Here is a 23,576-nt window from a genome sequence, read left to right as displayed (position 1 = left end):
ACCGAGCTCGGGCTCGGGATGCCGGCGAGAGACGTGCCGTACCTTGCTGCCTGCTTGGCCTGCCATTCCTTAGGCCGGACACAGGCGCGGGAGAATTTCGAGATAATTTTCTCTCTCAACCACAGCTGCGCGCCCGGATTGCAATCACCGGAGGCTCAGAGAGGTCCCGAGGCTTCTGGGTTCCCAAACTCGCTGTCGGTCGGTCGGTGGTCGTCGGTGTTGCTGCTTTGCTCTTTCCTTGTGCCATTCCACCTTGTGCCCAGGAAGCACATTCTTTTGCGTTCTGGTGGCCGGGTCGCTCGTGCATCGGAATTTGCACCGAAGACCGAGAAAGTTTTGCAGCGAAGCAGCTGCAGTAGCACGTGCATGTCGCCGCCGCCGCCGCCTGGTGGTTGCATAAAATTTCTTAACCAACTCCACACGGCACCACGGCACGTTGATGGGTAAAAATGCGTTGCTCGAAAAAGGACCTTGTGGATTGTTTATAACTCGGTAGCTCGACGCTAGGGAGTTCAGCTATCGGAAGGTTGTTTAAGAAATGCCAGATTTATTGTGTTTTTACTATGATGACTGATACAAGTTAGCTATTTTACAGGGTGTTCCATCACGACCCAAAGATTTAAATGTCAAAATACTCCGTCATTTTTTAGTTGATTTTGACAAATCAGTCAAATTCTGAAACGTCACTGTATGCCATTTTAGTCATGGATCAATTTACCGCAAAACAGTGGACTGCAATTGTAACGTTCTACATTTAAAATAATCTTTCAATTGGGACAACTGTAAAAACTGTGCGTACTTATTAATGCCGAATTTCTTCTGACTTCTGCTGCTGAAATTGCTGCTATGACGATACCTATTACCGAATCCGTCCTTCTCAAACCTATTCAGGGGTAAAAGTCCCACCGACTTATCATCATCAAACGTTGTCAAAAACGATGAAAAATGCCCACAAGTGGCGGCAAGGCAAATTATCATCGTATACCCTAAAACGGCATCATATACCCTGAAAAATCTTTTTTTTTGTCTAAATCGACTGACAAATAGCGGAGTTCATGAACATTTAAATAATTGGATCGTGGTGGAACACCCTGTATATGAAACTCAACTGTATATGATGTGTGGCTTGTGCCGTAGCCAATGTTGCTCTAAGTAATACTTTTGTTGAATAAATGACACACAATGGTCCAACAAATTCTCGAAGCAATCACAAACAAACGCTGCCGAACGCTGCCACCGATCGACGGCATTGATAAAACACTCGACGACCCAATATTTCGTTCCCTTCAGCTTAGCGCCGCGGAAAAACAAAAACCCTCACCGATTGAGCGACTCTTTGAAGGCTCTCTGTAGCCGATTGCCTCGATTGCCACGGCGCCTGGAACGAGTTTTCGGAATCAATACCACTTTAACGGCGGTTCATCACGACGGTATCACATCATGCGACATCGCGAATTGTGATAAAAACGAAACAAAAAGAAACCAGTCGACATAAAGAAAAAAGAAAACGGCCAGCAACGGCGCATTATTCCAGTTCAACCTACCATTTAGCCCAACCGAGAACCCAACCGAGCCCATAAAAGGACATGGCAGGTTCGCATGCGTAACGGCGGTAGTCCTGATACGGTGAGGGATAACACACACACGCGGTCGCTTCCCCAAAAGGGCTAAAATGTGTCAACCTTCGGTGGACGCCGCAGCGCTTACGACGACGGATGATGGGGACGTGAAGTACTGACGTACCGTGCCTCCGAAAGCATTCTTACTTTCACTCCGTTCGCCATTGAAGGTAGTTGGCGCAAGTAGATGGGAAACATAAACGCGGCCGTATCGCGGACAGATCGATTGCTGATCAACCCGTCTTGACGTAACAAAACGTTGCAGTAGGCTTAGCCAAAAACCAGCGTCCAACTTACGATGATGTTGTGTGAGGCGAACAGCTTGACTTCTGAACTTGACATACCACCGATTACTAGGTTCTACGGGCAAATGTAAAACAATGTAAAGGCGTTGAAAGAACGCTCGAACGCCTCAAAATTACGTTTCAAGAGATTCAACAGGCAAACATGCAACATTCTTCAAACCATTGTCATGCAAATTGCCTACATGATGTCACGGTGGCTACCATTTATCGCTCCGATCATTACTTCTAGTTTTTCCAATGACTCCCTCCGTTCTTCGCGATGTCACCCGCACGTCGCTCCTGTGAGAGAGTGTTTTGTAGTGGCCGCTGTGCTGATGGAGCACATTATCATCAAACAAATATTTTACCACTTTGATGCCATATAGCCCGTGGCCGTGACCATCGCACTTTCGGTGAGCATAAGCGTTTAAGAAATCTTTACTAGCCACTTAGCCCAAAACGGCTTTTGAGATGCGCTCCGGGGGCGGCGTGTTTGTCCAGCCGCTCGTTCGGCTAAGTGAGGCTTGTTTATGTAATTTATGCTAAGTCGTGGTCCAATCGTGCGCCGTCACCGGTTTCCGGTAGCCATCATTGCGGGTAAGGTTGCCCCTTTTCGACGTCGGCAGCATCGGTTATTGATTATGCAAATCTGTAAGCACCAGGTGTAGCCGCCCGGTAGGTGTCGTAATTCGCACTTCGCACGCCGGCCGAGAGTGCCCTATCTCAAGGCCCATCGTTCTAAACTCTCAGGTTCACTTCTTTACGTGCCACTCTGCTGCGACGGAAACGTAGATACCTGTTCGATTCGATCGTAGTAGACCTCGCGCAGAGCGAGAGTGCATTTCGTTCGTACTAGTTCGAAGGTGAGCGTCTCGCAGAAATGGCACCACGGCGAAGCAATTCTAAATTATCGAAAGTTTCGGATGGTCGCAAGCGCCCGGAGAAGACACCGGCAGCCGCCAAACGAAAACCTGCCCCGTTGGCCACGAAATGGGATGGGCGAGTGAAGAAAAAGCCTCGAAATTTAACATCCCCGGCTCGAACTATGCAGGCGTCCGGCAGAGGACGTTTGCGGCCCGTCATCCTAGACGCCTGCAATATTAGCTTCGTGCAGAGGTATATGCCGCGATTTTCGGTAAACCGCCTTCGTATGGCGATTGAATACTTCAAAAAGCTGGGCCACGAAGTACATGCGGTGTTCCCGCGATTCCACCTGTACACCAACCAGTGGAATGACGTGGGCCAGCTGAAAGCTTTGTACAAATCCGGATATCTGGTGGTGACCCCGTGCAAGGAGTCCCCGAACCCAAGATCGCAGGTGTACGAAGATCGCGTCATTGTCGAAATCGCCCACCGGTTCAATTGTGCCGTGATTTCGAACGACCAGTTTCGCGACATTGCACATGAAAACCCGAACTGGAGCGTGGTAGCCGCGCGCAATCGAATCCCATTCGATTGGCTCAATAATGACACGTTTTCAATTCCAAATTCGGGCTTCCGAGTGCTGCAAGAAGGTAGCTAACTTGTCGTGGCTCCAAATTCCAATAAGAGAAAAACATGAAGGAAATAAGGCTTTGGCCAGTGTTTAAATTTTATCAAATTATCTCAAACTAATGCCGTATGTTGTAAGAGATGAAGAACTAACTTTAAGGGTCGATGGTCTCCCCTTGGCGGGCACTCCTCAACGGCGAATGAAAACTTAATTTACGATTTAATTTATTTAAATTCATCAACCGCTCATCACCGTCCGGATGACGAGCGGTTTTCGTGAGCCTTGCTTTGCCGGGCGCGGCCCAACGGTCCGGTCCGATGAGCTCGCCGTTGACGCGGATCACATCGCGGATGAAACGGGCCGCGGGCACTATTTATTAAACCGTAATGCCCGCGGGTTTTTCAAAAGTGGTGCAAAATTGCAACGTACCGCCGCAAGATGGGCGAAGAAAATGAAGCGAGGGTGAGGATAATAAAATTGATCCCATGGCGGAGCGAGGGCTGAGCGATGGCGGAATCCGGCCAGTGGCCGGTCATGCAGTCGCGGCGTAAGAATTAAGTGAGTTTTGTTTATTAAAAATTAATCTTAAAACGAGCGAGATCGTAACGCATCAAGCGGTATCAAGGCTGCTTCAAGCAGTGCAGCTTGGCCCGGCCAGCGTAACAAAGATGTCCGACTATAGCATGATTGATGTGGATGAAACGCTGCTTTACGTTATGAATTAAATTTTAACTTTGATACTACAAGTTCCACTAGAAATAATGAGCATACCGAGTACAAGCTCTCATGTTATATTTTGGTGTTTGTGTAAATCTTAGTATAAACTCTTCTAAAGAAAATTTAAAATAATGCAACAGTTTTCGTTCTTCTGTTGCTTTCATTTGAAGTTTACAGGATTTCAGCGCAAGGTTGGGTTCAAGCAGGACAAAGCGTTCTATAACGCGCACCTAACGAGTTGTTCCACTTTCCATGCTCGTGAACACTGAGGGCTAAACTTTCTACTAGTACGTTGAATCGAGGCTTTAATAGTCTTCAGTCTTTTTGTCTTTCGTAGGCTGGCAGCATGGAACGAACATTGTAAACGCTATCGAGTATTGCTCACCACATCGAACTCCAAGCATTTGGGGCGAATCGTGATTGTCGAACGGCGTGGTTCGATACCAGACAGAAAAGCTTTTTCCAAACATAGACCCACCCGGCACGGCCTCAGTGGTCAGTTGCATTCGATGTGAAGCAAACATAATCGTTGGACAACCAACCTTTTTCTATGCTTGCCGACGAAGGTCGGCAAATAGAAACGGGGACGGTAGAGCGAAACAGTTACTCCGGGGGCACTACCTTTCAGCACCAGTGTGCCAGTCTGTCTAGAGCGCGCGTACACCAAAGTGTCATAAAGTTAGCCGAACGTTGCTATAAATGAACCGGAAATAACGGTGAAGCTGTCTACCGAACGGTGTCACTGTTCCACCATCATAATCAATCAGTATTTAAGGCTGCGGATCGATTCATTAGCTACTAATAGGAAATAGTTTCAGTTACGCTGCAATGGAGGACACTCCCAAAAAGGGAGCCGCACGACCGAAGCTCGCTTCCGGTATATTGGTGATTGTGAGCGGCCCATGCAAGGGTTGTCTATTAGAAGAAGTACGGTACGGTTACACCCCAACAGTAACCATAATCTGGGCTAGGTTCAGAAAGAGCAACAGATACAAGAAGAATTATTTTCCTGTGCATGATAGAAAAATAACCTTTTTATGTTGTTCGTTAAATTAATTGAAAAGTCCAAGAAGTGAATTGCGCGATGGGCACCCAAGGGCGTACAATGAGACTCACGCAGTGCGTGAGACGCATACCAGTATGTAGATAAAGATAACGTCATACCAGCGGATGGTAACGAGTGATAAAAATAGTGCGACAGGGCCACGTTTTCGTAGGCGAATCCAGCGACGTTACCGAGAAATTTGCGTAACATTTGACGGCAATGGGGCGCGCCACAACCCGAAGTACATCGCTTTAAATCGCTAGCGCTCACTGGAAGATCCGTACAAAACACCCGCAACCCAACCAAGCGACGGTTTTGGTGGCCGTATATCCGCCCTATCGTGCAATTACACACCATGTGGAATCTGATAAAAACTGATTATGTTGGAGCATGCCCCGGCGGTGGTTACATCAATCGCTCGCGCGCTCCCGGCCGCTACGGAGCAGATTTTTTTTCTGCTGCAATAAATATGCAAACAATTACCTCCTTTCGGGGTTTCGGCTACGGAGTGTGGCCCGCCGGACTGTCATGCCGACAGTCACCATGGGCGGCAAATTTAAATAAACCGACCATAAATTCAAGTCCTTTCTTTACTTCCGAAACCGCAGCGAATCGCAAACATAGTCGTCCGCCATTGCCGTCGTCGTTCATACCTTTTTTCTGATCCTAGAGGGAGCAAAAGAGAGAGAGAGGGACAGGGTGAAAATAAAATATTAATGAAAGTTAATAAATCATCGATCGACGGATCAAAGGAGGCGTGAGAGCAACAAAACCATTAAAAATTAAGAATGAAACATGCCGCTTCGCATTGTGGCCGCAACCGATCGGATACCATCGGGTGGCCATCCGGTTTATGCTGGGTGCCACTTCGCACAAATCATCGTGTGCCGGGCCGGGGCGCTGCACGAAATGCGCTGAAGGCGCCCGGCGATGCATTTATGCATGCGCTGGGCGTGCTGGGGCTTTGTTTTGCTTTTGGGGCCATTCTTATCGTTTAATTCGCCCATCCGCGGCTGTTGGCTAATGGTTCGTAATTAACACTGTGATAGCCATAAATTCGGACCAAAAATGGGCAAAGCTCGGGTCTTATGCTGCCGCCGAATCTCGAGGTCGGTGGAGAAGGCCCGCTGCTACCGGTGCCCCCGGTTGCTCCCGATGGTTGCTGCTTTCCTTGAGACAGTGCACCGTATCGTAGATACGATGATTATTGCTCGCAGCGGTACACGCTGGGCATTAATTTGCGGCACAATAAATCGTTTCATCAGTGCCTTGCGTGGTGCTTGTTTCTCTTGCAAAGCCCTACGGGGCATGATCGAAATCGGGAAAAGGGACAATATTCCCTGTCATATTGGAATTGCGGAATAGTGGGGCGTAAGGGCGGAATAATGTTGCATTCGGTCAAGTTGTCTTAAAAAGAAATTCAATTTGATCGATAACCGCACAAAATAATGAAGACATCACGAAAGGGGGCGTTCAAAAAGAACAAGGATCCATCGCCATTGGCCGGCAGGCGTTGTTACAAGGTATACAATTTACCTTACTACAAATTTTATGCCAATCATTTAAAGCGAAGACGTAAACAGAACACACGACTTGCATATTGTTGCCAATCATTAGCATGCTCGGTGTCTGCTGAAGTGGCCCGCTTCTAGTTAAACATACCGTTCCTACACGAGGATACATCATAATCCACGAAAAAGAAAAGCACCGTTCGATGCCCCGCTTTCAGGTTGCAAGAACGACCCACCAGCTTGGGCACCAAACGACGCGTAACCTACAGCGACGTTTTAGTAGCAAGTGTCACGTTACCGGCCACCCCACACACTTGCGCTGATCGTTGCCTGATGAATACTAAATTCTTGAACCCCCCAAAGACAGGGTCGAGACGGCCTCCTTTTGGCGAAATCGGCCGTCCGGCGTTCGATCTGACGTTTGACACCTTCTCCGTAGTTCGCGTGCAAATGTGGCGATCGGCCGATGGCGAACATTTCGGGAGTCATACCGCTTGCCAAGTGGAACGCCAAACACGTGAACCCGCGTAATGCGTAATGAGCAGTAAGTGGCGAGCAAAAAATGTTTCCCTGTCGGCCACGAGTCGTGAGCCACTTGAAGGTGAAAATTTGCAGCTGGCCAAACACGGCTACGACGTGGAGCGACTTACAGACAAATGAGCACCAAATCTTCCGAATTCTTTGTTAGTAATTGCCATACCATTCTGGGTGATATTCAAGCAATTATTTTGTGTGTTTGCGATTCAATTTCTAATCAAAACGTGAGCACAATATATGATACACAATGATGCCACGTAGCGCTGTGAGAGTCTTTTGAATCTCTGGAGTTGCCCTGCACTCTGCTCACTCATGCAGGGAAAAGAAGTTAGCAGTAACAATCGTATGATGGTTACCGATGACTCATTGAGCACACCACTTTGACCTTGAGACGTGAGGTAATTAACTGTAACCACCCGCGGCAGCTCACTCAGTACGGTGTGTCCACCAGATTCCAGAATAAAGCTGTGAGTCACGAAAGGCACCATCTCCTTTGTATTTCCTTTGTTGGGTGTAATTCAACAATCCTTTGTTTTTTAATGCTCTTTGTGTTTCTTTATGAATGTTTAATGAACGCGTTATTTCGAGTGTTAAGTTTTCAACTTAGGTTACATGAGGTAAAACGTCAAATCCAATCTTAAATTATTGGTCAAACTATCTTTATGTTGCTTTCTTCAATAGCAAACAATGTGAACCCAAATAAAATGCATCAAATATTATCATCAAGGAGTGACATGAGTAACGACGAGCAACAAGAGACGCGATTCTTTTCCCATACGCGTAGCGTTCAGCGTGACGCTCACAAATCACGGATAAATATAAACCAACGTTTAATGATATCCTCCGCCTTCCGGCCTTCCGTTAAAACCATATCATCATCAATAATAATTCAATTTATCCTATCGCAGCGATTCCACCGGGAACGGTCCGGCTTGAAGTAAATTAGTATCCACCGGAGCAGCAACATGACATTTACCAGAGCATCGACAACGGCTTCTTTAGCGTGATGCATCGACAGCAAAACATTTTAATTACATTACATTACTTTGCCAAGCGATACGCGGAATAGTAACAATCCAGCAGCAGGGTTACGGAAAATAGATCATCATCACCTCACCAGATTAACTGCCGATACGTGGTGAGGCGCTTTGGGAAAAGGGGCTCCGTTTAATAGGCGCTTTCGTCGAATGTCAAGATGTTTGCTCGATAATCGGAATCGGCGCAACGCGTGAGTGTGGGAATGCGATGCTTTCGGCTAGCGCTGAGCGACAAGCGGGCTGCCATATTTTGTAGCCCATAATTGCACTGGTTTAGATTGCCACAGGCGCTCGGTGAAAAGGCTCAGCTTGCAGACCGTGTACCGAACCGGCGCCCAGCAGACTCTTTGCGCCCAGCAACCCAGCAATGATCAGCATTCCTCGTCGTTCGCTCGAAAGTCGCTGGCCGGCCGATGTTGCAATGGTCAGATATAAAAACGCCAGCAACAAACTGCTCACTCGGTGCCGGTGGCAGTCGGCGACGGCTGCCTCCGAGCTTCACGGAGCCTTTGATATCCCGTAAACGGACTGTCACCCGCCCGGAATGATGCCCGGAAAAGAAAGTAAACCGAAGCGAGGCGCCCTTGTCGGCGAAAATTATCGCGACCCGGATGGTGGTTGGTTGGGAGATGGACATAAATCATGTATCATGTGGGCTAGAAATATTAATTACACATCAGACTTCCTGACACACGACACACACACACCGTGCGGTAAAGTGTTGGTGGGCACGACCGGGGAATTATGTTGTTGTTTGACGAACATGAAAAGTGCACCACGGCCACGACGGAGGTTAGGATTACATAGCGCAGATTGCTCCGTGGCACGACTTTAGGCAAACCAGACCACGGTGCGGCCTTAGGTTTGCCCAGTGTTAATGATGCATTGTCGAGGACTCCGAGTGATCTGGCGGGTTACTGGCGTTCAGCAGGAACACCGTGATTGATGATCGGCGGTCCGACACGGCGTGAGCTGTTCTTGGAAGAGCAAAGTTTACAGAAAACGGTGAGTTTTTCGGTTCAAGTTGATGCAAGGGAAATGCGAAGAATGCGTAGCATTCCAAACACCTTAGGCAGCGGTCACGGTTTAGAACTAGCCACCGCCACCTGCAGGGCAACACCCTGGAGAGGGTCGGATCATTAGCAAAACCGCTTCACCCACCGCCGGCTCTCGGTGGTCAATCCAGGGTACTGCACGCAACACCGTTTAACACGTTTCGTCAATGTTTTCGTTGGCTTTCGGTTCGGGCTCCCAAGAAGCCAAGTTCCCATGAAGCGCCTTTCGAGAGTCCTCCTCCCGAGCGGTTCCGAAAACAAACCACGGTTTGTGTTCTAGCATTATTGCATGCTGCGGTCCCAGTCCCTTTGGTCGGCGCAGCATACAAACCGCGTCATTCTTTGGCGTATGCTCTCCGTAGAACCCTCGAGTTCGGCGATGGCGACCGCGGAGCGCATCTGTTGCGCTTTCTCTGCCGTTCCGACACAACAGTTCCGACACGTTCCCAGGGAAGGGCCTCACTGACGAACGCTGACGAAGCGCGTGGAGCGCGGTTTGGAACACTATAATTAACATATCACATATTTTTATGGAACCCTTCAACCATTCCTACGCGGGTTGGGCAGACGTGAGCAGCACGATTCTGCCGCATGTCTGCTAACCCTGGCGACCTTAGCATCAATCCTGGTCTTTCTCCGGTTTTTTTTGTTAAACACGGCGTTATTGAAAATGTAAGGCAATCTATTAATGGCTAATTTCCTCGTCTTAAACCTATCTTAACCGAATGGGTTAAATCGCCGTTTCTTATCCCAAACTTCAAACGGGCCAGCTTCGTTGGCCAGCTGATTGACAAGGCTTCAGCTTCCACCACCACCAGGTCGACCAGATCATATGCCGAGGGTGTGGAGCGATGACTTTTCAAATTCCCGTCCGCTTCTCGAGTACCGCTCGGCTAAGGCAAGAAGTCAATCACCTACCAAGAACGCTCGAGTGGGGCTCATCAGAATGAGACCGCGGTTCACAAATGGGCCAGGATTTATGGGATTTTCTTGTCCGGAGCCACAGGCGGCTTTCTCGTTGTCGGAAGTCGGAAATATTAACCCACCACCGGTCCGCCACCGGTCCGGGGAAAAAGATTATATTTTTATTGATCAATCTACTTAGTGCCGTAAATTTATAACCGTTCGAGCCATTAGGACAAGCTGCTTGCTCTGCCTTCGTGGAGCCTGGAACCTTTCCTTAGGCAGCAGAAACAGTTTCCAATTCGAGGTTTTATTACGCTGCCACTGACCACACCAGCTGATAGCCATTTTTACGGCCTCAAAATCGCCATTCGCCATCGTGGAAATGATCCGCGAACGGGACAGATTCTTCGATGATGGTTAAAAATTGGCGATTGGCTCCGTGTCATCAGCGTCGTTCAAATCGTCTCGAGCTAATTTTTTTTTCCCAACCGGAGAAACAACATAAACCGTATCGCGCCAAAAACGGGCCAACCGACGGGCCAGTGCCATAGCGAGCGGGACCACCGAGATTCGGCCAAAAACGGCCGGCAGGCGAAGGGGTAGGCCCAGTCATCGCTCCGGGCCGGAGACATGACACCGAAAATAGCTTATGAAATTAAACGAATCCACGTCAATCCGCCGACGACGGGCCAACTAGTTTTGGCTCGACGCCGGCTCCGGATGGGGCGCGAAAAAAAAGCAATTTCGAGCCGGGCCGGGCCGTGCCATGCGGGTCATGCGCCGCTCCCGGATTCTGTTCCGCGTCGTTGCGCGCACCGCGACGACGCGAATGCGTGTCTCGCGGATCATCCGGCAATCGGTCAGAGGCAGGTGGGAAGGAGTCGCAGCCGAAGGGAAGCGCAGAAAGAAATAGGCACATGTACAGCCAAAACTAGGCGCTGCTGTAAAATTATAATTCGTCGCTATCCAAAATTAAATTACTCTTCTCCAGCACGCGGCGCTTGGCATGCGTAATGGTTGTAGCGGCTCACGAAGTTCCGCGAGATATCGCAGAACCTCTTGAGGCGGTCGATTGGCGGCTCGCTCGACTTGTGATCGATAACTTCAGTATCGGAGATTGTGACAAGAATGTGAACGCTTCAATTGGCCTCAGCAAATCTAGATCAGCAGGAGCAACCCGTGACGAATCGTTGGCTTGTCCGGGGACACCGATTCATTGGGCCTTTCACCTCCATCCATGTTATGAACTGCTCTTGCTTGTTGTGTTCTGCGCTCACCCGGCGCAACATCATAATAAGAAGATCGATTTTTTTTTGTAAACTTGATTTCATGTTTACCGGAACGCAACAGATTGGTCACGCTTTTCCGCGGCAGTAAAAACAGAAGAAAAAAAACGCAGAACATCGGGCCAACACAACAGCACCAGACACGTAATCTGGCCAAAAGCGCATGTTAATAATAAATTAATTTCCAACCGTCAACACTCGGCACGCCGGCCACGGGTTTCTCCGGGCCTTCGCGCTCGATCGACATCATCAACATCTACAAAACGCAGAGCCCAACGTAGAAGGGCAGCCACGCTTAATCTGGGGCCACGGCAACCGGGCCCAGAATAGACCACTTAATGTGTGTTGTGTTTAGCATAATTTTAATGCTCTCCATTATGCCCGTTTGGTGGTTGGTTAATTTGCATAAAAATCTATACCCTAGCCGTGTGGCCGATCGGAGCGCGGTCGCACTTGCGAGAGAGGTCTCGGCGATGCCTCTGGTCAGCTGCCTAGGTGCCGCCTGCCTGCCCCCGTTCTCGCCCAGGCTTCGACGACCCCGCAGAACCGGAATGTGCTCTTTACACAGTCAACTGTCATGTTGCCGGGGGGGGCGCTGTTAGATTTCATTTTTCCATGCTCCAACCATCTGTTTCGGGCGGTGTTGGCTATTATTGTCGATGTCTTGACAACACCAGTTCCGATGACGGCGCCGGCTCTGCGGGGTTGACGGGGGGAAACACGCATAAAGAAAAAAAAAGAAAAGAAACAATCGCAAGCCCATCGAAACGTAACGCGACTCTAATGGTTGATTATGATTTATTATTTGGACAGTCTGCGCACTCGCGACTGGTGGGCAAAGGGAGGCACCACTAGGACCACAGGGGTGGGCTAACTAGGATAGCAATTCGGGGCTTGCGAAGCACATAATTTACGCGTAATTTATGCTCGCGGTCGTGTTGTGGAGCACACACAAAAAAGGGGTTGTCAATGTGTGACAAGTTGACAACAGATCCAGCACGGGTATGCGGAAAATTAGATCGTTTAATATGTATGATTAGGGCAAGGGTAATTGAAATAAAAAGGGTAATGTTTTGTTGGCCGTGTACCTCGGAATAGAAATTATCGAGTTACAACTTTTCATTCCGATTACAGGCATAGCGCGTAATTCGATGCTTATGCTTTCAATGGATAGTTATGTATTTAATTTAGAAAAGAACTTTACGCGTTGGTAATAGGTAAAAGGTGAAAATTTGAAAGGTAGGCAACCAACCACCGTGACAGTAACCTCAATAATACTTTGGAACATCCAACAGACGCGTCCTTGGATGTTCCAAAGAATGTCGTTTGGTAGGTATTTTTTATTATCATTTGGTAACATAAAATCATTTTTTGTATACCTTTATCGTGTTTAATAACGTGTATCGATTAATCTAAGGCCAAATTGAGAAACTATTTCGAGATTCCGAAATATTTTTTTTTTCTGCGTTTCCGTAAAACTATTTAGAGTTTCCGAAATTCCGAAAATAAATTTCAAACCATTCTGAATATAATTTTTTTCGGCGATCTTCAACGTCAACTTGCTTGCGTGCTTAATCATAACAACGAATAAATGGCTACATGCATGAAAAGTTACTGAAATTTGTTTGAAACCTCAGCCCAATTTATCGTTGCCCGATGTGGCATGTGTCTGCCTTCAGTGTGCCCAGAGCTGGCAGGGTTTAGTTCGGTTCGCATCGGCCCGACCGATTTATTACGATCGACTCACGCATTGCTGCGAGTCAACGAGTTTGTTTGCGGAACAAACGATCGTAAAATCTCTCTCACATCCACGCCCTAGTTGCACGCACCGGCAACATAATTTCGTCCCAGTGTCCATATCTAAACCCATGGGCCTAAGCGTGCCGGTGCTTCGCCTCACGATCAAACCCTGACCGATGGGGCGACCCTACCCTGTGCCGTTTCGATATTAATTTAAATTATTTATCATTTATATTGTGACGTGTAGAAAAGTACGACGGGGCTGGACAAGAAAGAGACCGTCACCGACAATAAACCGTGGATTGGCAGGCAGTTGAATGAGACTGTCCACTCGCGGTTGTCGGCGGTTTGTCTCCGGTAGGAAACTGACAGGACGTGAAGGCTCCCTCACTTACGCTGAATGCAAATTAGGCCCAGCCAACCCTTTGGGCGCGGGACACTTTTGTGCGATGAACCGTTGACAGGTCCCTTTTGCGGGATTTCTCGGAATGCCCTTTTAATACGGCGCCGCTCCTACGGTTTCCACTAAATGGGCCACTTAGCCGTGTGGAGCCCTCCACGGTGGCGGTGCCGCATCTCATGCCGCCAGCTCCCCAAGAACTCCCCAAGACGACGGCGTACACACAATGTTCGAGAGCATATTCCTACGCAATTCCCACTTACCCATTGGATTGCCGCCCAGCTGGCTGCAATGTTGGGGGAGAGCTTTCGAAAACTGATCGATGCTGATAACCATCAGCTACCGGCGTTCCGGGGGCGACCCTTTTCACTCACTCACGTAGGCCCATTTATACCACGATTGAAATCAGCATAGCCTCCCCCGATGGCTTGGAATTCATGACGGTAATTAGGTGGCCGTGCGACGGCTTTCTCCTGCCCAGTTCATAAAAAGAATTTATTCCCGTGGGCGGCTCTACCCGCCTTTTGCCTCCTAGACGGTTCATTAATTCATAACCATAGTTATGCTCGCATAAAGACGTAACTGAGCTGTTGTGAAGAATACACATAAACCGGCCGCGATAACCGCCAACTTTGGGGGCCAGTGAGCCACGGCACGTGTGCGGACCCATATGTCCCTCACCGAAAACCCGGTCAACTCCGGTGTTCCCTTTTGGAGCTGGCGATGGCAATCCGCTGAACGGAGGTCAAATAAAACGATAATTTTCCCACACAGCCTTTCTTTCAACGGAGTCTGGGTCTGTTCGGTCAGTCTGATTTAGTTTTGAATTTTATAGCAACTTAATACAGTCGTAAAAATTATCTTCCCCGTTTTATTGCTCTCCAGCACCCTCCACGCAATGCGCCTCACATGCTGTAGTATTTGTGTTTGGAGCGGTCATATTGAGTGCCCAAGAAAACACGGTCTGCTATCGGTCTGCGATCCCGCATCCGAATGTAGCTCTTTTTTGGGGCAACATTTATCAAGCGAATAAATCTGTTTTACTTTCTTTCTAACCTACAAACTATACTGGAATTTGACCAATTTTCCTACGCCCAAAAAAATGGTCGAGACGGGTTCTGCTGAAGTGAAATTAAATAATGCTCTGTTATGCCACGGTCGCCGTGATCGTTTTTCTTCCCTTTTTTGGCGATGGTGCTTCTTCACTTCCTTCCAAAATTCATTAATCTTCTTAATGTCTGTGTTTAACTTATTACTTCCTACTAATGACTTGCTAATTCACTTCACCATCGAAGCAAAATAAATGGAGCCAGCCCCCAGGCCTCGTGGGTTCCGATAAACGACCTATCCGAGGAGCGTGGAGCACGGAGTGGAGGAAAACAAACTCCGCGCGGGATCATTGCCTCACAATGATCAGCGAAATCGCGAAACCATTCGGCGGGGCGATGAAATACACAAGATAATCAAACCCAATAAACGATCGCGCAGTGACGAGCTATGGAAACGCGAAAATATCCATCAACACAGGTGATAATGGGCGCACACTTCAGTGTCCTCAGGACCGACCAGCCGGCCGGCCGACCGAGTGTCTCGCGTGCTACCCAACGCCGTCACCTGAGTCGTAAGCATTATCGCGAGCTGAAAATCTTCACCGTTGGGCGGATCACTTCAATGGCTGCCGGTCGACCGACCGTCCAACCGAAATCCATTCGAACAGAGCGAAGCACCTCTCAGACCTTGCCTTAGGGCACCTAAGCTCCGCGCGAAAGGGGGTAGCATAATTATCAAAGGATACCTTCCGCGTGGCTCCACGATCTCCGGACGCAGACCATCAACGGCCGGGCCACAGAACCATTAAAAGCCATCTTTCTGCCATCTGCCTTGTGGCTAAGCCCGGATAATGCTTCTACGTGGAACAGCCGCCTAGGGCCGCCACTTCCTTCCTTGATGGAAGCAAAAACCAGCCACCAAACACACTGACTCAATTCAAACACGGGAACCTTTTGTCAGCTCACGACCCACTCACGGGGCGACTCTGTAGCAGTTTGACCACTTACTCAACCAGAACACCCGCTGTGCGCCGGGTTCGAGAGGGGTTCTGCGAAAGGAAAACAATTTGAGCAATCAGAAAAATTAAACAACGCAAAAACATATCTATCCCGATCTATTGGGTCCGCCGGCTGTGTTTGTTAAACGGCTCCACCACTGCGGCCCGGAGGGGCCCACGGGTTTTTGCGCGAACCGAGCCTGCAGGATATCAGATTGCTATCGGGTGGCTCTCACCAGCGACGGCGGTGGCGGCACCACCAGCAGCCGCTGATTATCTGTATCACGGCATCGTCGGTACCATCCTTCTGCGGCGGGCTCCGGCTCTCGGACCGTTTAATTCCACTCCGAAAACAATCGAACACGGCACGAACGACCGACGGGACCGGACCGGACGGTCCGGACCCAACAGGTGAGAGCATGATGAATGAATAAATCGAAAATCATTATTCATGCTACATGCTGCTGCTGGCCAAGTGGATTGTGGAAAACAAACGAACCACGCGGGTTCCGCGGTGCCAGTAGAAAAAGGGGCAGTTTCCTAATAAGGGCCGTGATGTCGGGGGGCCGATAAGGGGACTTAGAGAGACTACGGGCGCATAAACTGTAGCCACGCGTAATGGCCCGATCCGTGATGGAGACCCATGAAAGTGATCCACACCCATCAAACGGATTATCCGGTAGGCATTCCAACGGGCAGCTCCTACGGCGAGCAAGATTAATGGTGAAACTCACCGGCTGGATGGACGAGAAAGCGGTCTCGGGTTGGCCACTCGGCTGGAGGATTAGTGCTCTTATTTCGGGGGTCCACCGGATAACGGACGGGCCGGGATGGCGACCAGATAAGGGTTTATGCGAGTGACAATTTAATCGAACATTAAAAATTGGACCAATTGACGGATCTATGGTATATGTTTTCATTTCGATCACATTTCTGTGGCTTAAGAAGGTTCCCATTCAGAGGTCCCTTTAAAGTGACAGATCAACGGCTGACAGGTGATGTTAACCGTTTCATCTCAGACTCAGATCCCATCAGCCACTTTGAATTCGATATTCTTCCGAGATGGGATGATGGGAATAAATTCATTGGACTTTTGCAAGACTGCAGAACCGCTCAGAACCGAAGACTGCGTGGATTCCATTGTTTTGTGGCACAGTCGTCACGGAAACTAGATATCCTGAGATTGTTTTTGAGTGTTTGCTTGCTATACTTTCTTACCAACGAGCTCTCCCCGTTTTCCTCGCAGTACGCAGTGCGATGATTTATGAAAGCACTTTCTATCCTGGGCCCGAAAAGCGCTCCTGGCGCACACCACGGTTGATAGTGCGCTTCCCGGTTCCCGAAAATGGTATGATTTATGGCGAACGAACTGCCCGCCATAAACGGCGACGGTGCCAAAAAGATAGAAGGACCCACACCACGGTACGCGCAAATGAAGAGTCCAGTCCGAGGCAGTCCCGGCAAAGAAATTGCCATACCCATCTACGTAAGAACGAACGCAAGTCCGACACCGATCAGGTCCGCCGACTGATTGCATCTGGCGCAGGGCACGTTACACGTCGATCGTGACTGGCGCGCGACCCTGCGTCATTGTCGTCGGTTTCCCACAGGAATACGCACGGCCAGCCAGCCAGCCAGCGTTTCTAACCTGCCAAATCATCGTCCGGTCGGCGAAAAGAAGTGGTCACAAGATGCTAACACTAGGGTGACGAAGTACTTTGGCCCTCTCTTCGAGTGAGTTGCGTTCTCGTCGGAGATTCAAACCGCACTTCACACCCAAAACACGAAGAAGCCGAAAGGTCAGACGGGGACCGCGGTAACGATACCCCAGCGGCGAAGCTGTTGACTCTACATACTGCCGTGCTGCTGTGGGGGACTAACTTTCTTCAAACTTCAACTTTTCCTTTGGCGGCACTGATTTTTCGGTGGGCAGCTTATTGTTTATGGGTGACCTAGAAGTCAAGGTAGCCCTCAGCGTGCGCGCGCGTGACAGAATCGGACCAACACTGTCATTAATTTTCTTCGTTTCCATTTTCTGATTGCCTGACTTTCATTGGGTGGGCAGGCGGGCTAACGCACGGTCATATTTCAAAACACCGCGTTTGTTTTGGTCAATTTATGCGCTCTTTCATGAGAAGTTTCCATTCCGTTCGCAGCCACGCAAGAAAGTGTACGAACGATGCGTGCGATAACAGAACAAATATTACAGTTTACAAGTACTCATAAAAATTGTGCAGCTCTTAATTCTAAATATATTATCCACAAAAGGGAAATGTTCCAAAAATGATTGCATCTCCGTTGTCTGCGGCCTCGATCGGACCAAGGCCCAGTGAGAAAAAGGTTAATGCTTTATCAGCAATATAAAGTCAGCACAAACGGCTACCATCAGGATAAACATGATCCCCTCCCCATGGGAAGAACCGGCATATATTGCACCGCAGATTACAGGACGGTACGCTGTCAGGCGGCCACCAGTACTGTGGACGAGAAAACACCGAAATCGTCTTAGTACACCCTCAGGGAAATTAATGTACGATGCCGCAATAAAAAGTGCTAACGAAAGTTGTCCGCCCACCGAGACGGGCCTTATGTTGGGCCAAGCATAAGCATAGCATGAGCGTGTGAACCGTCCATCCGCAGGGCAACTAATATACGCTGTGCAAACAAAAGGATACAACGACCTTTATGTGCATTTTCATTGTATGCTTCCACTACTAATAAAACCGGTACGTCACGTCCTCCACAGGGCAGCACTAGCAAAAACTGCCCATTAAGTAGCGCATCCGAAGATATGGCCCAGGAGTCCGACAATGGTTTTAATCCTTAGATGAATGAGGAAAATCAAGAACGTGAGGCTTGCCAAGCTGTGTGCATTTCACTTGCAGGCCACAAACGCAAACACGTGCCATCCCATAATGGGGTTCAAAACATAATCAACATTGCTACAAAATAAGCATAAACATTTTGATAAAAGTTGCAAATCATTTTCTGTCGAAAGCTCTCGCAGTGGCGCTCTGGAAAACAGAGTTCCTCGTGTATGCTGCCATCCCATGGCCATTTTGCATTGCAGAAGCCACCGACGTATCGGATTTCACAACACTTTCCGGCCAACAAGTTCCGAAAGAGAAACCGAAAAACGGAACGGGCGATGATAACCTTCGCGCGGAGATTCGTGGGTCCCCCCCTCCCCCCTAAAGTCGGATTGCACTTTGATGTTCGGTGCATTGAATGCATAAAAGAGAACAGAAATGCTGCGCGATTATCATGTCAAATGGGTTGAGTAGCATGTTTGAGATTAAAAAGATTCGATTCGTTCCAAATCGGGCGCGATCGGGGAGCGTTGCATTGAGGAATTGACGAGTCAATGAACTTCTCAGTTCTTCGTTCTGAAAATGGATTTGACTCACAATAAAAAAGGACCAAACGGGTGGATCGATTTATGTTGTATTGATTTTTGCCGTATATTCTCTACACACACACCGGTTCAGAGCGAATCAACAAATGGCGTGGCCAATTTCATCCGTTACTTCCCCGAAAAGCATAAATTAGAAACTTTGCTCTACACCAATCGGCCGCAATTAGGAAAAACAAACTTTCCCCGCCCCGGCACGTCGCTCTCGGGCACTGCACCCAGAAAGTACACCCAGCAAACGACGAGCTCGATTGTTTTGCGGGTCAACATCGTGGCGCTCGCAGACCGTAACGATCGCAGGACCGTAGGCACAAATGGTGCAGAACCGAAATACCAGCAGCCAGGGCCAGGGACAGGCCAGGGTGCTCCTCAGCCGTGCTGCGTCAGCTGCCAGCCAGCCGCCGAACAGCAATTGGCAAACTATGCAGCTCATAATCCCGGGTTAAATGGGGTTGCTCACTCGCGCTGTGGGTCTCTGTCTCTCTCGAGGCGTCACTTCGACGGCCAGCGTTCGACCCGTGGCGACGGCCTTCTTCATAGCACCCTGAGAGTCCTGTGGCCCTCGACACCGAAACAATCGTTCCATTTTCGACGGCGAAACGGAACGGAAATTCATGGAAAACCGACAATCAACAAATGCCTTCGCGGTCAAGATGCTTTGCGCTGTTCGGATCTCAGTTGACGCTTCCCTTTAATTGCGGTCGAAACGTGGTGGTGTTAACACGTTTTTAATTGTCGCTGGGCTTTAAGCGAACGAACATAAAACGCATCGCACCAACGGAACGAATTTAATTTAACAAAAATTCCCCATCGGAGCCGCAGAGAAATGGTCGCTCTGTTGGTCGCCTCGAAAACTCCCCGAATTAATCACGCACCAATCAGCGAAGATGCGGGAGAGATCAAGTATCTCTCCACACGACTCGCGCTTGTGGTCACCCCAGGATCGAAACATCCACCGAAAAAACATTGTTGCAACGCCCGGCAGACAGGCAGGCAGGCAGGCAGGGATTAAATGATTCGATCGATGTTGCCCGAGATAAGGAACGGCTCAGGGAAAAAAACGGGGAATGATACCGTAGGTTAATGTCTTTCGATTGGCGGCGTATGGGTTACGCCATGCTGTTACTTATGTTCCGTTGTTTAATTGTGATTGACACAATCAGCATCAGCTTCGCCACTGGAGCCGTTGACCAGTGGCTACCGGCTAGCGTTCGGCTTTTCCGATCAACATCGAACCCATCGGGAAGGTACGGGACGATCTTCCGTTGGGAGTCACCGTTGGCCGATTAATCATGCGCCTGTAAATGATTCCTGATTGTAGGATTAATTTTTGACCATCAATTTTATGTCCGCCATTGGTGTTGGGCACAGCGGAGGGGCCATATGTTCGTATCATATCACCAAACGTGCGTCGTAAAGCATAAAAAACACCTCGTAACAAGTACTTGGCGGACGACGAAGCACACGACAACAGAACCCAACCTTTCGGCCCGCCCAGGCCCGGCGAGCCTCTTGGTTTTCCGCTCGTAAAAACTCGCGCTTAACAGCCGTCGAAAAGGTAAAATAATTGATAATGAATGTTTCACTGGACGCCGTGTAGCCTTCAAGTATGTGGCGTTGCCGGTCGGACATCGCATCGGGCGGGCCACGCTATTATGCGGGCGCATCACGAACAAGTCATTTATTACGAGGAAACCCCCACAAACGGTGTAAACGACGGTTGATCTCTGGCGGGCCCGCGCCTCGGCTGGATAGCATATTTTAGCCATAAAGTTCGGCGTGGCTCGGCTCGGTTTTTCTCCGCTTTCAACGACAAGGGTTTTACTCTTTCTGGATGTTCTTTTTCTGGGGGTCTACGCGTTGCACGATCCAGCACTAGGGATGAGCACGTTTCCCAATTTCGGGTTTCCTCGAACTGGGTGCGCCCATATGCGCCCTCCAGCTGTCCGGAAGTGAAGGAACGATCGATGGGTGAGTCATGGTGCGCTATGCTCGAAGGTTGCTCGAAATGTTGGTCGGAGTGTTTTACAACTTCATTACCACGGTGGCGGCACGGTGTCCGAAAGATCTTCGGCCGATGGGCTTACCCATTTCAAGATACCTTAGTTGGGCTGTTTACCCTTTGGTAAAGTGGGAATCAAATGTGTTTGGTCGGTGAACTTTCTCGTTATCCTTTCAACAGAGCCGTGGCCGCGGTCTCATAAATCCAATGCTACACCGAGACAACCGATTTATCATAATCATCCGAAATCTCGGGTCATCTAGATTAAGGGTTTAATGAAAGCCACCTGAAAAGCTCTGGCATTAGTTTGGCGGTGCCAGAGCTCCTCCTAACCACGAGGAATCGAAACAATCGCAGACCATGCTTCCAGTCTGCTGAGCAGTGACTTCCCACCGAAGATGAGAGGATTGCGAAAGGAAAATTTCCCATTTTGCGCACTCCGTACGAATCCGGTCCAGTCCGGTAGCGAGCAAACTTTATCGTGATCCACCTCGGACTGCAACGGACCCGGCCCCGGTCTGGGCACCCGGTGCATCATCCATTGGGCGGATTAGTTTTCCGGTGGTCCATGGACGCTGCTAGCCCGGTTCTGCAGAACAATCGGATACCTTTTAATGTTTGCCGTTCTTACTTCACGGCCCAATTTCGTCGCCACGCGTGTCCTTACTCAACCACGAAGCGTAGTGACTCCGTAGCGTCTGGCGGTTGGGAAAATGTTCCTTGTCCTACATACGAACCAACTGAAAGGATGGCCAAACCAGCAGACGGTAGAGAAAAGACCGAAAAAGAGACGAAAACTGGAACGCGGCAACTACGCGGCGACACTATTGTCGAGAAAACCTCCCAAATAGTGAAAGGCTAGGTTTCGCATGCCAAGGATTCCGTGTTCCGTTGGAGCAACAATAAAAAAACACATTCCATTCCATTTATGCGCTTTATTCATTACGAGAGGTCTACTAAGCGTGAGCAATGCAGCTCGGCATAAATTTGGGCATCCAGGGTGGGTTGCACTATTTTTCGGGTAACAAAAGGATGAAGTTTTTAAATTAAAAAAAAAATTGAAATGATGTAACAAAACGCCCCACAAATAGTGAAGGGGAATTTTTCAAATACATTGTTTGACAACATGTTTCTATTGCTATCTTTGCTACTCCTAAACATTCTAAACCATCATGTATGTCAGACATGGGAATGGACCTCAAGTCAGTCGCGTGTAAATAATATATAATTTATAGAAAACCCCGGATTGGGTGGTGTCCTTTCGTTCAATTTCACAGAAGGTAACGTCCCGATTGGCATCAGCGTTAACTTTTGGTAGCTTCCACACACCGGGAAGCTTCCAAAACAATGTGCCCAAATCTATCCAAAAGAAGTTGTTTAAATGTGCTGATTTTAGCACCCGATTGACCGACCTATTTGTCGGTGTGGAGTAGATCTGTGTCCCTGATTTGCACATCGACAACGGTACGATAACACCGGCGCAACGGTGCCAATCCGTTCAGCATAGTGGATTGTGAGGAAAGCATGTGATACGAAATGTGATATGCCTCTGATTAGAGGCAAACCCATGCTACGACATGCGCCGCCTAGAGTCGGGGGGAAGTGATCGCGAGATAATCGTGTCCCGGTAAACAATCCTTGTCGGCGAAACGCCCTGCCGATTGGAGTTCCCACCGTACATCGTCCCGCCGCATGCTGATGACAATGTTTCAGCCTTTCGACAGTCGACGAAATGTGTGCGGCAAAATCAAAAGGCCACCACCACCAACCACCTCTGCTGACCTTTCGGACCGGTCGCGTGTGTGTGTGTGTGGTTTTTTTTTTGTTGGGTCGGCACAGCTTGCACGCTGAGGCTGCCGGAGACGGAACAGCGAAACATATGTTCCTACGGCGAGTAACCGAAACCGATCTTCGAAACGAAGAAACCTTTTTTTTTTTCTTTTGGGTCGAGCCCGCGTTTCGCGTGTACCGCTGTACCGTTGCCCCTGCTATTTGCATACGTGTTCCGAAGACAGGGCTCGTGCGGATCGAAGGAAGGGAAGCTTCACTAAATTGGATTATGGGAAACCCTTCTCCAATCTCGGCACCAGAAGCATAAGAGATAGGAGCGAGTGAGCGAGAAGGAGAGTGTGAGAGAGAAGGAATGAGCGGAGTTTAATTTGCTTCAGCGTACGGCATGATCTTTATCTGATCCTCTACCACCACCACTACGGAGGGCCATTTTTGGCGAGGATCCGTTTCATTTATGTATCGCGCCCCATCTTGCGGGCGCGCGCGGTCAGCAATGGTCGGTCGAAATTCCATCATGATGCTGCCGCGGAGCCGCGTGCCTCGATCCCCGATCATTGGAGGCGATTATTTTCCATTCGACATTCAGCCGGCAAATGCCGTACCAAAATTAATTTGATTCGCATTTATCGCTGTAATCGATAGCCGAATGCGCGTACATCGCGTGTTTGGCCGGGCTTTTCAAAGATTGATTGATT

At 49.0% G+C, this 23,576-nt stretch overlaps 1 protein-coding gene across 1 annotated transcript; it reads left to right on the top strand.

Annotated features, from left to right (window-relative positions):
- Positions 1-2,783: 2,783 nt before the first annotated feature.
- On the top strand, positions 2,784-3,425 carry LOC128270325 (protein KHNYN-like). Its single transcript, XM_053007724.1, has one exon. The coding sequence runs from the start codon at positions 2,784-2,786 to the stop codon at positions 3,423-3,425; it is 642 nt and encodes a 213-aa protein (XP_052863684.1).
- The last annotated feature ends 20,151 nt before the right edge of the window (positions 3,426-23,576 follow it).

Source organism: Anopheles cruzii, chromosome 3 (genome assembly GCF_943734635.1).
Source record: "Anopheles cruzii chromosome 3, idAnoCruzAS_RS32_06, whole genome shotgun sequence".
In the NCBI taxonomy this organism is placed as follows: Eukaryota; Metazoa; Arthropoda; class Insecta; order Diptera; family Culicidae; genus Anopheles; species Anopheles cruzii.
The sequence above is the reverse complement of the archived record's forward strand: the minus strand, read 5'-3'. Positions and strand labels throughout refer to the sequence as shown.

Coding starts and splice junctions, on each gene's coding strand:
- LOC128270325 (XM_053007724.1), top strand. CDS start 2,784: ATGGCACCACGGCGAAGCAATTCTAAATTATCGAAAGTTTCGGATGGT.